Raw genomic sequence first — 15871 nt, forward strand, 5'->3', positions numbered from 1 at the left:
TCCATCACCATCTCCCGGAGTTCACTCAAACTCATGTCCATCGAGTTGGTAATGCCATCCAGCCATCTCATCCTCTGTCATCCCCTTTTCCTCCTGCCCCCAATCCCTCCCAGCATCAGGGTCTTTTCCAATGAGTCAACTTTTCACATGAGGTGGCCAAAGTACTGCAGTTTCAGCTTTAACATCATTCCTTCCAAAGAAAACCCAGGACTGATCTCCTTCACACCTAAGGTCAACGATAATCTTCATGTTGCCTTTTTTTTTTTTTTAAGAATTCATCTACTTAACCTCATCAGTCAGTCAGTCAGTCAGTCAGTCAGTTCAGTAGCTCAGTCATGTCCGACTCTTTGCAACCCCATGAATCACAGCACGCCAGGCCTCCCTGTCTATCACCAACTCCCGGAATTCACTCAAACTCATGTCCATCGAGTCAGTAATGCCATCCAGCAATCTCATTCTCTGTTGTCCTCTTTTCCTCCTGCCCCCAATCCCTCCCAGCATCAGAGTCTTTTCCAATGAGTCAACTCTTCGCATCAGGTGGCCAAAGTACTGGAGTTTCAGCTTTAGCATCAGTCCTTCCAATGAATACCCAGGACTGATCTCCTTTAGGATGGACTGGTTGGATCTCCTTGCATTCCAAGGGACTCTCAAGAGTCTTCTCCAACACCACAGTTCAAAAGCATCAATTCTTGGGCGCTCAGCTTTCTTCACAGTCCAACTCTCACATCCATCCATGACCACTGGAAAAATCATAGCCTTGACTAGATGGACCTTTGTTGGCAAAGTAATATCTCTGCTTTTCAATATATTATCTAGGTTGGTCATAACTTTCCTTCCAAGGAGTAAGTGTTTTTTAATTTCATGTCTGTGATCACCATCTCCAGTGATTTTGGAGCCCCAAAAAATAAAGTCAGCCACTGTTTCCCCATCTAATTCCCATGAAGTGATGGGACCAGATGCCATGATCTTAGTTTAACCTCATAGCAGCATTTAAACAACCGACTTTGCCTTCCTTCTTCAAACGCTAATTTGTTCTGGTTTAGTAAAATTCTAGTTTTACTTACTTTTTAGATATAGGTCTCCGTGGTCAGTGGTAGACATTCTCTTTTCACACTATCCATTTTCCCTGTGCAATTTTAGTAACCTCCACAAAACCCATTACCCAGTCTATCTCCTGATGTTGCTAAAATTGTATCTCCATCCTAGACATCTCCTCATGTCCAGATCAACATATAAGCCTGCTCATCTAATGTCTCATATAACGTGAGCATGACAAATTGCAACTACTGCTTTTTACTTCCATCATAAGTTCCTCATTCTGTATTTTGTTTCTTAATAAATTAGAGCTACTCTGGTCAGTATCTGTAAGACCAAGTAGCAAATCTCAAGGGTTCATTCAGTATTTAAAATTGGTAACTTCCCCTTTACTTGAAGACTCACTGGTTTTCTCATGCTGAAATGTCGGGATTTCCTTCCTGCTTCTCTGACACCTGCTTTCAATGACCTCAGCTCCATCCACTCTACACTAAGCCCAAAAGATCTATCAGCATATCACTTCCATTCCTCCCTTTTCTATGGTCTTATCCAAATTTGTACAGTCGGCATAAAATATTTAACTACAAACCTTGTGACCTTTGTCTTTTTTAAAAAACAAGATTACTGTATTGACTCTATTCCAATAAGCTTATTTTTCTCATATAAAAATATGCCAAAATATAAGCAGTGTAGTGCTGGTACAACTATTTGAAGATATCTTTGTGAAACCAGGATCTCTCTGACATCATCCTTATTTAGGCCATGCTTGTCATCCTCCTGGTCACAAGATGGCTCATTCAGCTTTATGAGTGCAAAATCCAAAGGGAGAAGACTAGGGAAGACAGAATGACAAAGTGCAAAAGGCAAAGAGAAAACACTAGATAGACCTGTCCCCAGTAATACTGTCTATATTTGATTCATCAGGAATGAGGGGAATGGCTCCACATGGCAGCAAAGCTGCTGAAAAGAGTTCTATAATTAGACATGTTGATATAAGCTAAAATGGGATTGCCAGTAGGGAGGGATGAACTGAATATTCATTTAGCTACTAACAATATCTGTCACACCAGGCCAGAAAGCAACTCTCAAGAAAATGCTAGTAAAGTAGTATCATATAGTTCAGATACTTTGAACTTAATGCAATTAACTTGATCAATAAGGTAACTGCAAACATATTAAAAACACATAATTTTAAAGTTATGTATCAAAAAAGACAACATCATAGTGAATATTAGACAACACTTAGATTTAAAAACACGTGTATACCTGTGGCAGATACATGTTGATGTATGGCAAAACCAATACAATATTGTAATGTAATTAACCTCTAATTAAAATAAATAATTTTTTTTAAAAACAAATTATCTTAGACCAAAATGTGTTATATAGCTATAGGTGTGTTTATAAGACTATCGATAGCCTCAAATGCTTATTTTAGAGGACACTGAAACAATGACCTTGAAATCCCCCTTAAGACAATGAAAAAGGCAACCTCACATTCTTAACTGTTACAGGGTTTCTCTTCCAGTATGAATTCTCTTATGTATAATAAGTGAAGAACTCTGACTGAAGGTTTTTCCACATTGAATACATTCATAGGGTTTCTCTCCAGTATGAGTTCTCACATGTCTTCTAAGAGAAGAGGAAACACTGAAGGTTTTCCTACATTCCTTACATTCATAGGGTTTCTCCCCTGTATGAGTTCTGACATGCATTCTAAGAGATGAGAGACCACTAAAAACTTTCCCACAGTCAGTGCATTCATAAAGATTCTCTCCAGTGTGTATTTTCTTGTGAACTTTAAGGTGAGAGCTTGTGTTGAAGGCTTTTCCACAGACATCACATTCATAGCGTTTCTCCCCACTGTGTATTCTCTTGTGCACTATAAGGTAAGAACTTGTGCCAAAGGATTTTCCACAATGATTACACTCATAAGGTTTCTCTCCAGTGTGAGTTCTCGCATGAACCTTAAGAGATGTTTTCTGACTGAAAGCTTTTCCACACTGATTACATTCATAAGGCTTCTCACCAGTGTGAGTTCTTACATGTCTCCTTAGGGTTGAGGAATCATTGAAGATTTTCCCACATTCTTTACATTCATAATGTTTCTCACTCATGTGACTTCTCTGGTGCAAAATAAGATTAGAAATCCTTTTGAAAGTTTTTCCACACTGATTACATTCATGTTTCTCTTCAGTAGGAGTTTGCTCCTGTTGCTCAAGGGATGAATGATGACAAAAGATTTTGTTTTTATTACATTCACAGGAATTCTCCACCATGCAAAAATTGTTGCATACAGGAAGCATATTATTATGTTTGAAGTGTGTGTCACATTTGCAATATGTGTACACTCTCTGTGCTATTTGAGTTCTTTCAAGATGCCACAGAGTTCTGTCATATTCATGACTTTCACAGAGCCTCTCACTTACAGAGATATTTTCAAAATTGTTTAGGGTTGGATTATGTTTCAAACACTCAATATTTAAGTAACATTTATGGCAATGTTTACTGGTAGAAACTCTCCTTGAAAAAACAAGTGCTGATCTAAGTTTAGAGTTTTCCTCTAATTCATGATAGTCAAACAATCTCTCCTGAGATGCTGTCTTCTTTTGAGTAAATGTCACTTGCCTCAAAATTTCCTCTGGGATCTTGTGCTGTTTTCTGATCCTACCGCATTCCCAGTCTTCTTTTAATGTAGAAGACAAATCATCCATTGTGAATCTTATTATTTTCATGCCACCAGATGATTTTTCACCCAAAATATTCTGATTAGAAGTTGACTCTTTGGTTTTGAATTGAATCTCCCAGTCTGAACAGGTACCTTGGGGAATTCTGCTTATCACAGTTCTTATGTCTTCTTGACCCAACAGGGAGATCACAGGCTTGCATAATTGATATTCCACTAAGGTGAGATTTATATAGTTTTCCAACATCACATCTCTGTACATACTTCTCTGAGCAGAGTCCAGCATCATCCATTCCTCCTGGGTGAACTCCACAGCCACATCTTTAAAAGACATTGGTCCCTGTAACCAAGTTGCTGGAAATCCTGGCACTATCCTTTCCCCCTTAGTATTTCTCATATAGAAACAGGCAGAGTCCTGTGCAGGCAGAGCCCATATTAAGGATAGGTCAGTGGCTGCCATCTTGAGCATTTGAATGTGACATCCACCTGCACAACAGGGCTGAGAGATCTGGATACTTCTTTTTTTGTTTCTCTGGTCCAATCAGGTCAGGAATGCATTTCACTGGGTGTCCTCCCTGTAGCCAAAGAGGCAGGTTCGGGTAAAAGAAGAAAGGTAAAAACAGGGTTCCATGGGAAGCAAGGTAAAAAAAAAAAAATGTAGACCCTCCCCTGTACCTTCCAGCAAGGTCTCATCAATTTAAAACATTTATTGGGATTTGTATTGATATGCAATATAGTCATCTTTGGCCCCCTTCTAGAACTGCTGCCTTGGTTATTCATACTGGCTTCTCCTGTAGACTACTACTCAGCTCTGGGTAGAAAAACAAGATTTTAAAAAATTGAAGTCAAAGAGAATCAGTTTAAAAAGGCACAGTTTCTTGAATTTCATGCATACCTTGCTACTTTTTCAGTTCACTTTTTAAAATAAAAAATAATTTTCCTGCTAATCACAACTGTTTTATGTAAATTTATTTATTGTATATGTAACTAAACAACCTTACATATAATTAACAGGACTAATGATTTGGCTGCTACCCTACCTATAATTTTATTGGAGCTGTTTAAGGTAAACATGACTTTGAAACAAATGTTCATTTGATTACCTTCAATTTAATCTCTGTCCCCAAAGTCCATATTTCCTTATGATAATTCATTCTATCTAAAACTTGAATGGGGTTAACAAAGAAGCATGAGCTATGTTCTAAGTTTTGAGACTGAGGCCTTTAAATTTCAGATGGTATAATACTTCCTGAATAATTTTTATAATATAAATATTGAAACAACTGACACTTTATGTGAGTAGAAATGAGGAGTGCTTGGAGACTTTAAGGATCACAAGAAATCATGCAATAATATATTATGCTAATATTTTTACAAATCTCACTTTTTTAAGGTTAGTTAATAACTTTCAAATATAAGACTTCTATCTCAGTATTATACTCTAATAGAGTTCAGGTTTAATGGACAAAATTAGAGAACTCACATTTTTATTTAGACAAAGATTGTCAACAGGTAGATTTTATGTACCTAATCCAGAAGTGTACATAAGACTGTCATTTTAATGTAAATCATATAAAAATATACATCTGATTTGTTCCTTGCCAGGTATCCTGAGTATCCAGAACACTACCCATCACACATGCCCAGAACTGACTCAATTAACAACTACAAACTGAAATTAATCACTACCATTTAAAATTGAATCAGAAGTCCAATATCTATCCCAAAAGATTTTGAGCCCAAAACTTTCCAGGGAAAAATCATTTTACCAAATAGAAGAAAAAAAATCTGTGCTTCTCGAATTACTCATGAGACTAGTAAAATCTTGCAAGGATGGTACACAGAAAGATTAAAGTGCAATCTTAATTATGAACATTGAAAAGTTCTAAGTAAAATATTAGTAAATTGAATATGGCAGTATATTAAAGTAATAATACAATGTCACATTCAAGCAGGGTTTAACCAGGAATGCAGGAATGGTTGAAAAGCAGAAAAACTATTATTGTTATTATAATGTCAGGGTATAATGAACACTCTTGTATCCATCACTCTTGTTTTGAAACAGATCTGGGAATGACATATCACTCATAAATATTTCAGAATTTATCTCTGAAATTAAAAACTCATAACCAAGATACTATTATCACACCTACAAAACTAGTAATAATTCCTTAATGTCAAACACACCAGGCAGTCTTGAAAATTTTCTGTTATCTCATAAATGTTTAACCCCTCTCCCATCTTGTTTCTTTGACTAATGGTTGAAATAACGTTCATACAATCTTACATTCTTTAATTTCAAGTTTGCCACAGAGAAACGATATCTCATTACTGTGATACAGCTCAGTAACAGATTAAGGTGTGCGGACAAAGGATGTCACAACAAAGGATGTTGTGGCCTTCAAGCCATCAGCCACTACAGCCACCCTAGACTATGTGTCCTGAGGGGATTCAGCATGGAGAAACGCAGGATACTGGCCCTAGATAGATAAGGTGCATAGCAAAGGAATGATTACAATAAACCTGGACTCTTGCACCTTCCCATACACAAAAAGTGCTAAATTCATTAACCTGAGATATCTAGTTTTCTTTAATTAACAGTATTTTTTTGATGTTCCAACTACCAGGTCTTTCTTATAAAAACTACATATCCTGGCTCCTCCCTTCTCTTTGGAGCAATCTCTCAAAGCTATTGAGAAGATCCACAGAATAAAATATAATTCTCAACTTTCAGGTTGTGTATTTTTTTCAGTTAACAGTTCTGGCAACCAACTAAGGGACCCAGAGTTGACTTCTTTCCTTCACATGAACTCTACAATGAGCCAGAGTCTTAGTACAGGCCTCCTGTGCCCATCTGCCTCCTCAAAGAATTCAAGTTTGAACTTGAATATGAATATGGGTGAATCTCTCTTGGTTCTCCTGGTTCTCCCAATTATTTGCTGATGATACTGCATTTTATTTGGGGGTGTATAACAGGTACTTGGCTCGCCAGGTGAAAGATACTAGGGTCGCTTGGTTGACAGACACTATAAAGAAGAACCACTGCCACCACCCCTCTTCACATAGACAGTTGGAAGATCCTGGGGGACTCAGGATGAAAGACAGCAGGATTTGTTTAATTGAAAGACACTTAAACTAAGAAAGACACTGAGTAATCTGGGCTGAGTGGTTAGGTAAGAGGTTGACCTGATGTTTTTCCTCAAAAGGCTACCTTAACAAGAATTTGTCAGAATAAAACTGAAAACATTACGATAGCTTTCAGCTCTGAAGAAGGGACATCTCATGGCCAGCAATGGCTTTCTCAGGCAACTGAGAAACTTGCAGAAGTGGTAAAGGCAAATTTTCATAGTGTCCAGCTGTCCCTATAGGGAAATCCATTCAACTTAACTTTAAAAACTTGCTCTCCTGGGGACAGAAATAAGAACTAGCCACTCTGTGATCAAAGCACCCTCATGGTCTTCTACTACCAGAGGGATAACTGAGACACATTAGAGGAGCAGAGAAGACTCTGGGGTAAAAACCTAGAGGAATTAAGCTCATAAGCAGCACACTGGTCCACCACACAATTTCACTGGTAAATTTTATCCTCAACGAATTCAATTTTAAAATGGGAAATAGATTCTCTCAGATAAGCTAGGGGAATCAGAAAGCCAACCTCCAACTAACACCCTAGCCAGATTTATGTACATACAGAGCTCATACTTGCAAGAACCTACTTAACTGGGGATTAAAGGAAATCTCACCCTGAAAATGACTATGGTGGGGCCCTTTTTCTGCATACACAGTCAAGTTAGAGAAAGTTAGCTTGATAAAACATCTTTTCAGAATTATGACCTTAAAGATAAAAGCCCTTCTAGGGTGAACCTGCATTTCTCTTTCCTGTGTCTTTGAGACTAAATGTTCTATCTGTTCGTCTTGTGTGGTATATGTGTGTGTGACTTGAGAACTTGGTCTCTGCCATCCAAAAGGCACACATATCATGTTCATTTGATGACAAATAGACTGGGGTTCTGATCAGTCTTTCGTCTGACTGTACCAACTGTTAGGGGCTTTTTGCCATCCTAACCTTCATTGTGTCAGTCTGTACAATGAAGACCTTCACTTTCTTAAACTCTTTTTAGGAGTAAACCTTCTAGGCATCCTTTATACTGTCTTGTAGGGAAGCCTCTTGCATCTTATTAGTTTGAGTCACTACTATCATATATTTCATTAATGGCCAGATGATGGAGCCATCAAATGGAAGAAACTTCTAAACTGGTAAATTTTTAAAGAGCTCTCATTATAAACAGTTGTTTTCTTGGTACTTATGGTGGGAAATAAACCACATTATATGGTGGAAAAATTATAAAATTATTTATACACACACATACGCACCCACGCATAAAATGATTAACCTAAGAACTCTTAATTTAAAACAGACAAAAACACAGTCTGCGAAGTCTTATTTGTGGCCTCTGCTTCCCCTCAATGGATATTACAGATGCTAATAAAAACAAGTTAATGTTAATTAGGTAAGTTAACAAGAAATTTTAAAAAACTGAAGGGAAAGTCTACAAACTTTTTCCTAACAAGGGGAAATTTTAAAGTGACTCATCCCCCAAAAGATAAATCTCTCGATGGTTATTAAGAAATGGGATAAATAAAACAGACATTAAGGGAATTAAAACAAAAAGTTTTGATGCAATACTATCTCAGGTTGGATGGGCCAAAGGGATCCTCATTGGTCCCCAACATTAAAGGGCCCCAAACAAGTCCACCTTATTTACCCTGTTGTGACTCAGCTGGTAAAGCATCTGCCTGCAATGTGTGAGACCTGGGTTCGAGCCCTGGGTTGGGAAGATCCCGTGGAGAAGGGAAAGGCTACCCACTCCAGCATTCTGGTCTGGAGAATTCCATGGACTATATAGTCCATGGGGTCGCCAAGAGTCAGACACGACTCAAGTTTCACCTTTACTTCAACACAGATACAGCACATAATTCCATAAATTTCAGATTATGGGCTTCCCTGGTGGCTCAGAGGTTAAAGTGTCTGCCTCCAATGTGGGAGACCCGGGTTCGATCCCTGGGTCAGGAAGATCCCCTGGAGAAAGAAATGGCAATCCACTCCAGTATTATTGCCTGGAGAATCCCATGGACAGAGAAGCCTAGTAGGTTACAGTCCACGGGGTCGCAAAGAGTTGGACACGACTGAGTGACTTCACCTTCACCTCAGGAGATAGATGGCCCTCAGGGCAAATAATTGGAGTTTCATTCTCTGTGGATCCATACTCCAAGATGAAAACAGCAGGACAACTGAGGAAGCTGGGCCTTGGCCAGACAAAAGATAAGTGACCACTTATTTTTCATTCTTAAAGTCAGGAGGATTCCCCAACTACACAAACACAAAAAAGTTCCTTAGGGGACAAAAACTAGGGGGTGCCATCCCATAGCAAATGAGGTTAACTACCCATAGGCCTCTGCTGTAGCACCTATCTTGGCTAAGAGATGTGTGGGAGGATCCTGAGACATACCAAATATATACTCCAAATCAAGCAAATCAAAAAGGACTGTCCAAAGGAAAACCAGAAGAAATGCTCCATGTAAGTGATTTAAACTGCCCCAAGAGTGCAACTCTCTGAGTCCACCCATGTGTCTATACACAAGTAATGGATTCTTTTTTCCTCCTAATAAACACTTTACTTGTTTCACTACTTTCCATCTTTGTGGGATTTATTTTCTGCGAAGCTGAAGCGCCAGGGCCTTGCCACTGACCACTAGTCTAATCCCTAGGATTCGGTGCTCTCAATCCCACAACTCAACCTCAATCTCTGTCCACGAACTGAAGCTGTTGCAGCCCAAGGCCACCGAGATCAAACCAAACACACACACACACACACACACACACACACACACATAAAGGGCTAGAAAAAATTAACACTGAGATAGCTGACCAACAATTACTTGGGGCAACAGGCCAGTTAACCAAGTTAAAAGATTGACAAAAAAAGGCCTGAGTTCCTTGGTTCAACCCTTTACTAGGGACCCCAGAACAGTTTACGTAAAATAGATAAAAGGTCAGGGGATAAAAGAAGGCAAAGCTTCTATGACTCCTTGTAAGACCAAGACTTGTTGATAGGCTTCCTTTACTGTTGGGGACCAATGGGTACTATGTCGCCTGCTTGGTATTGTTATTATAAGACAGCATGTAGATATGCCCCTCAAGAAATATTAAACTTACTAAAGGAAACCAATAGAGTCATACAATATAAAGTAAAAACTGGGACCAATATTCAGGGGCTAACAAAATTAATAACATAGATTTTGTTCTGGGTCTAATCTGTGTACTCAGAGGGCCTTTGTTGAATGCCTTACTCAAGCTTTTGAAGACAGTGAACCCTAAAGTTCTATGAATAGTACACGGAACTCTTAATTTTCAGTTTATTTGGAAATCATCTCACCCCAAATCTGATTCATAGCCTACTTAAAGGTTTATTAAGGACAAACAAATCTTAAAATTTTTTTCCACAAATAATAAAGCCTTAGTCATCTAAGCAAGCAAATTTAATTTATTCCCATTGTTAATTATAAACTAAATTTATATTGTAATACCTGATTCAGAACTAAGTTTTTTAAGTGATGCTATGAGATCTCTAGTTTTGTCTGTTTATATGTGTGTGTACACATTATACATATAGATGTCTCTACCTTCAGAAAATATTATCAAAATTAAACTTATAAAGAGTTCTATTTAATTGGCTTATAAGTAAGCACTTACAAATTAAATATTTCAAAATATAAAAGAAACTGGTCAGAATGAATTCCAGGCTCACATGATCTAGAGGAAATACTCAATATTAATTAACATCTGGTATTAAAGCTAGCTTAAGCTTGCTGGTTTATTCAATATAGACAGGTCTTATTTTTATTGTACCTAGGTTTATTGAAGGTCAATATGTTCGTGTTATTTCTGTTGCAGATTTGTTAGCAAAAAATTAACTTGGTAGGATGGTATTTTCATAACTTATAAAAGTAAATGAGGTAAGAGTTTTCAAGTGAACTCTTTAGGAATAATTATATATCTAAAATAGTTTCTCCTGATTTTTAGTAACTTGAGTTTTGCTAAGTTAAGCTAAATGATGGGAATTCATTAAATAGCCAGGTCATCTCAGGTAAGATAAAACACGTGAACATTAATTGGTAAACAGGTCTAAATTTACCTCCTTTTGTCTCCTTATGAGACAGAAACTAAAGATGTTTGGGATTTTTAGACACATGTCTTATAAGACACTGAAAAAAGAAATCAGAAAATTTATGTTACTAGGGGTTATGGAAAATTCCAAGTTTGCCAACCAGGAAATGCTGCTATGACAAACAGTTTACAACTACATACTGCATGTCCGTTTTCCCTAGAGATTAAGGTTTTAAGGGTTAAAACTGAAATATAATTAATAAATATTAAGGAAAGCATTTTAATGTACAAGGGAATTAGAATTTATGTTTTCAGTAAAAGAAGGTATGAAGAATAGAAGTGAATTTGTTGGGTAAATAAGGGTGATTTTGTCCTGTAGTTGCTTAATTCTTGATAAAAAAAAATAATAAGGGACAACCTAATATGGATACAGAAAGTTTTGGAAAGTTTGTAGAAAAGGAGCCCTGAAAAAGTAGTTTTGTACATGTCAAATTCTAACTAAAAAAAGTTCTTTTAACCTTTAGCCAACTCTGAGATGCTTCAAAGGAGCCCTGAGACATCTCACAGAAGAATATTAAACTAGGCTTACTTGGTATGTTGAATTACTTGAGAAGCATTTTCGGGTGATTGGAGATAAATCTTAGGTTATATTGTATCAGTAATGTCATTAATACAGATATTCCAAAACTTATTTGGAATTTCTAAAAATATGGTATGTCCTTGTATAATGTTACCAGTCATAATTCTAGCAAGTTTCTTGGCTATTGCCTTGTAATTAGACCTTTGACCATGTCATTCTAAGAAGAATGCTTTTGTAAACAAAGATAAAACATTTATCTTTTTCTCTCTACCTGATCCTTCCATAATTTGGCTTCTCCAGCTGACTGACTCCAGATGACTTGGCCTATTATGTCAAGATTACAACTAGTTATACTAATCATTGTTTTAATTTGCTCTCTCTCATTTTCAAATTATTTATGCCTTGTGTCTCTCTCTGCTATGGTATTAATGTTACCAGTTGCATTATATTCTGTTTTACAAGACTGTTGTCTCTTGCATTACACAATGTGTAACCAGGCCTCCAACAAAATTAATATCTCAAAACAGTTAATCATATATATAACTCTACACATAATTAGTGTAATAGTACAATTCTAAATATGGTTAGAAGCAACAAGGGAAAACATCTACTGGATCATAATAATACAAGCAATCCAGAGAATTTTAGACGATCAACAGGGTCTAATCCAAAAAAACATAAAGTGAAAAAGTGAAAGTGTTAGTCGCTCTGTCCTGTCCCACTCTTTGTAACCCCATGGACTGTAGCAGGCTAGGTTCCTCTGTCCATGGAATTCTCCAGGCAAGAATATTGGAGTGTGTTGCCATTCCCTTCTCTGGGGGATTGAACCTGGGTCTCCTGCATTGCAGGCAGATTCTTTACCATCTGAGCCACCAAGGACCAAACAAAATTCCTCAGCACATCAAATGGCCTATCAACAGAATCTTTTCCTGATTTAGGAATGAGAGCCTTCCCAGTACAGTGTACTAAATTGGTCATGCAGACTTTCCAAATGATCCAGTGATTAAGACTGCATTTCCACTGCAGGGGGCACAGGTTCTATCTCTGGTGTAGAAACTAAGATTCCACATGCCACAGTATAGTTTAAAAAAAAAAAAAAACTGTCATGAAATGTTATGACCAAGAGGAACCACTGTGTTACAAGAATGTCAACTGCCATATCAGCAAAGAATGCTGCAGCCTTCAGGTGATGTGGCCACTGCAGATCAGCACCCTGAAGGGATTCAGGATGGAGAAACAAAGGATACTGTCCCTGAAGAGTTAAAATCCTTACCAGAGGAATGCTTTCAATAAGCCCAGACTCTTACATCTTCCCATACATAGGAATGTGCTAAGATCATTAACTTGATGTTTGGTTTTCTTTCATTAATGTAATTTTGTTTTATTCTAACTACCTGGCTTTTATCGCAAATCTCCTGTATATCCTGGCTCCCCCCTTACCTCTTGGGAAGGTTCCTCAGAGCTGAGAGGCTGATCCCTGGCTTAATTTCTCAACAGTACACCCCCTTAAAAAAACATAATTCTCAACTTTTAGGTTATGCTTTTTTTTTCAACTGACAGGTGTTAAGACGGACTGAAAAAAAAGCACCAGGATAAAGTAAGAAGTACAAGCTGGACACCTCTGCTCCTCTCACTCACGGAAGAAAGTCAGACTCTTCCCCAGCGCCTGGCGCTGCTCACCCCAAAACACCCACCCCGAGCCTGAGTCCGTACCAGGAAACCCGGGCGACAAGAACACCGCCCCCTACCCAGGGCCGACGGCCTGGCGAACCCAGCAGCCCCTTGTCCCCTCTCCCTACCGCATCTCCTTGACGTCCGTGAGCCTACGCGCTCACCTGTCCTCAAGGTTCACGCCCCTCGGATCGGAACCACCAGGCCGCGGTGGAAAGGGAGCAGCGAGCACAAGGTGCAGGCAGCCGAGCCGATGCTCCCATCCGAGAGCAGCAGGGCAGGGGCGCGCGCTCGCCTGGCCGCGGAGCCAGGGCCAGGACTACATTTACCAGGAGCCCCCGCGCCACCCTACGGAGCGCTCTGGGTTTTGCGTTCGGATATGCTTCTCGGCTGGTCGTGAGTGGACGTGGAGCGCGTGCGCGAGGGGCTGGGGCGCGGCGTGGGCTGCTGGGGCCGAAGCAAGAGGCCGGGCGGGGCCCACGCTGCAGCCGCCTGCCCTGTGGACCCGCGAGGCGCGGGAGCCCGGCTGTGAGCTAGCAAGCAGAGCTGCTGCCTTTGTGACGGTTATTTTGAGCCTGCAGGTGCCGATCGTAGGTATGCATGGGAGGGCTGGACGTGGTTTGCTTGCTAGAGGACCGGGTACCGCGGTTTGCTCACCTCATCCCTGAGGTGGACGATCGTTTCACCAACAATGGTTCTTCCCTATGGTCTTCCTGGGCTGAGCTATCCCCGGAGCCCCTTGGATTCTCGTGGTCGCGCTGGTGGGATTGGACCTTGATGCCCGCTGCGCCAGACGGTGTTGGGGAGTCCGAGCCACATAGTCTCAGCGATGAGAAATAAGGATTCTTCTGTTCCTGTTTCCTTTTTCTTCCCAGCTGAGGCCAGAGGTTTAAATTTTTGCATCTGGCCTTTCCAGCGTCTGCTAAACGTGATCTGATCATGCTATTTTTTTGTTAGAGCAGGAAATTTCTCAACTATGAATGTGTTAACGTTCATAAAAGAAATCCGACGTGGTTATACTGGTTTTGAAATATATATATATGTGTGTGTGTGTTGCTGCTGCTAAGTCTCTTCAGTCGTGTCCAACTCTGTGCGACCCCATAGACGGCAGCCCACCAGGCTGCCCGGTCCCTGGGATTCTCCAGACAAGAACAATGGAGTGGGTATATATGTGTGTGTGTGTGTGCGTGTGTCACACACCACGGGTCGCAAAGAGTCGGACACGTCTGAGCGACTTCACTTTCACTTTCACTGTATTCTAGTCGTGGATACTGTAAAAGTTGTATGCTCCAAGCGTTGATAAAATAAGTTTTATTTAATAAGTTTTGTGCCAAAAAGAGCTGGACCAATTTCTATTTCTTACTCTGAAATAAAAACTTTTTACGTATTGAAATTATTTTATCATTTATCTTCCTCAGAATTGCGTGTCATATTAGTATTTTCAGTGTTTAAAATAGAGCAAGTTTGTGTTGGTCTTTAAAAAAAAAAAAAAACCTGCATGTCTAGCTCCTTCAGTTGTTGCTGCTGCTGCTGCTGCTGCTGCTGCTAAGTCGCTTCAGTCGTGTCCAACTCTGTGCGACCCCATAGACGGCAGCCCACCAGGCTCCCACGTCCCCGGGATTCTCAAGCAAAAGCACTGGAGTGGGTTGCCGTTTCCTTCTCCCGTGCATGAGAATGAAAAGTGAAAGTGAAGTCACTCAGTTGTGTCCGACTCTTCGCGACTCCATGGACTGCAGCCTACCAGGCTCCTCCATCCATGGGAGTTTCTAGGCAAGAGTACTGGAGTGGGATGCCATCGCCTTCTCCTCAGTTGTTGAGTTTTCTCTTTTTGTTGTTTGAATCAAATAGTTTAACTAGAAGTGTGTATGTGTTTAAACTAGTTTTATTTTTCAGACTCATCTCATAATTATATTTTTTGTTTTCTCTTGACACTAGAGCACTTAAAACAATCAAATTTGTACATAATCTAACATCTGGTATGAATATTAAAGAAGAGGTTGTCATTTCTCAAGAGGTTGACAAAAAGTTTGACATCAAAATTATATAGATCCCACCCAAAGTATATGGAGAAGGTGACAAATATAAGTTCTAGCTATACTTCATATACAGAATATACTGTTAAAGAAAAAAAAAGAAGTAAGAGGGAAGACAGATTGTCATCCAAGTTGTGTGTGTATGCTCAGTCATGTTGTAGTCTTTGCAACTCCATGGACTGTAGCCTGCCAGGCTTCTCTGTCCATGGAATTTTTCAGGCAAGAATACTGGAGTGGGTTGCTACTTCCTACTCCAGGGGATTTTCTGACCCAGGAATCAAACCGACATCTCTTATGTCTCCTGCATTGGCAGGCAAATTCATTACTCCTTCGCCACCTAAGGAAGCCCATCCAGAATGCCAGCTAAAAAAGTGTTAGTCACATTAGGAATGTCGACTAAAGTTAACTGTCTACTAGGATGGTATATAATTTTAAAAAAGATGGTATAACAAGTGTTGGCAAGCATGTGGGGAAGTTGCAACCCTTGTATGTTGCTTGTGTGAAAATAAAATGATGTAGTCACTATGGAAAACATTTCAGTGGGTCCTCAAAAAGCTGAACATAAAGTAACCATATAAGCCAGCAATTCTGCTCTTAGGTATAATCATCAGCAGATGAATGAATAAAATGTGGTGGATCTATTCAGAGGAATATTATTTAGCCATTAAAAAGAGAGAAATGCTGGTTCAGGCTACAAC

The 15871-nt window shown here is 39.4% G+C and overlaps 2 protein-coding genes across 2 annotated transcripts in view; one reads left to right on the forward strand and one right to left on the reverse strand.

Moving 5' to 3' along the window:
- ZNF10 (zinc finger protein 10) overlaps positions 1–15871 on the forward strand; it is a 64132-nt gene that overhangs the window by 36496 nt on the left and 11765 nt on the right. The window contains exon 6 of the mRNA XM_069557016.1: positions 13113–13730. Coding sequence (XP_069413117.1) covers positions 13113–13730 — 618 coding nt within the window. The remainder of the gene's footprint in view (positions 1–13112; positions 13731–15871) is intronic.
- On the reverse strand, positions 262–13451 carry ZNF891 (zinc finger protein 891). Its single transcript, XM_069557359.1, has 2 exons — positions 13305–13451; positions 262–4296 (listed from the first exon to the last, which is right to left on the reverse strand). The coding sequence occupies exon 2, from the start codon at positions 4188–4190 to the stop codon at positions 2544–2546; it is 1647 nt and encodes a 548-aa protein (XP_069413460.1). The 5' UTR covers positions 4191–4296; positions 13305–13451; the 3' UTR covers positions 262–2543.

Source organism: Ovis canadensis, chromosome 17 (genome assembly GCF_042477335.2).
Source record: "Ovis canadensis isolate MfBH-ARS-UI-01 breed Bighorn chromosome 17, ARS-UI_OviCan_v2, whole genome shotgun sequence".
Lineage (NCBI taxonomy): Eukaryota > Metazoa > Chordata > Mammalia > Artiodactyla > Bovidae > Ovis > Ovis canadensis.

What these genes read in the sequence shown, in the direction of transcription:
- ZNF891 (XM_069557359.1), bottom strand. Translation starts at nt 4,190, where the DNA reads ATGCTCAAGATGGCAGCCACTGACCTATCCTTAATATGGGCTCTGCCT.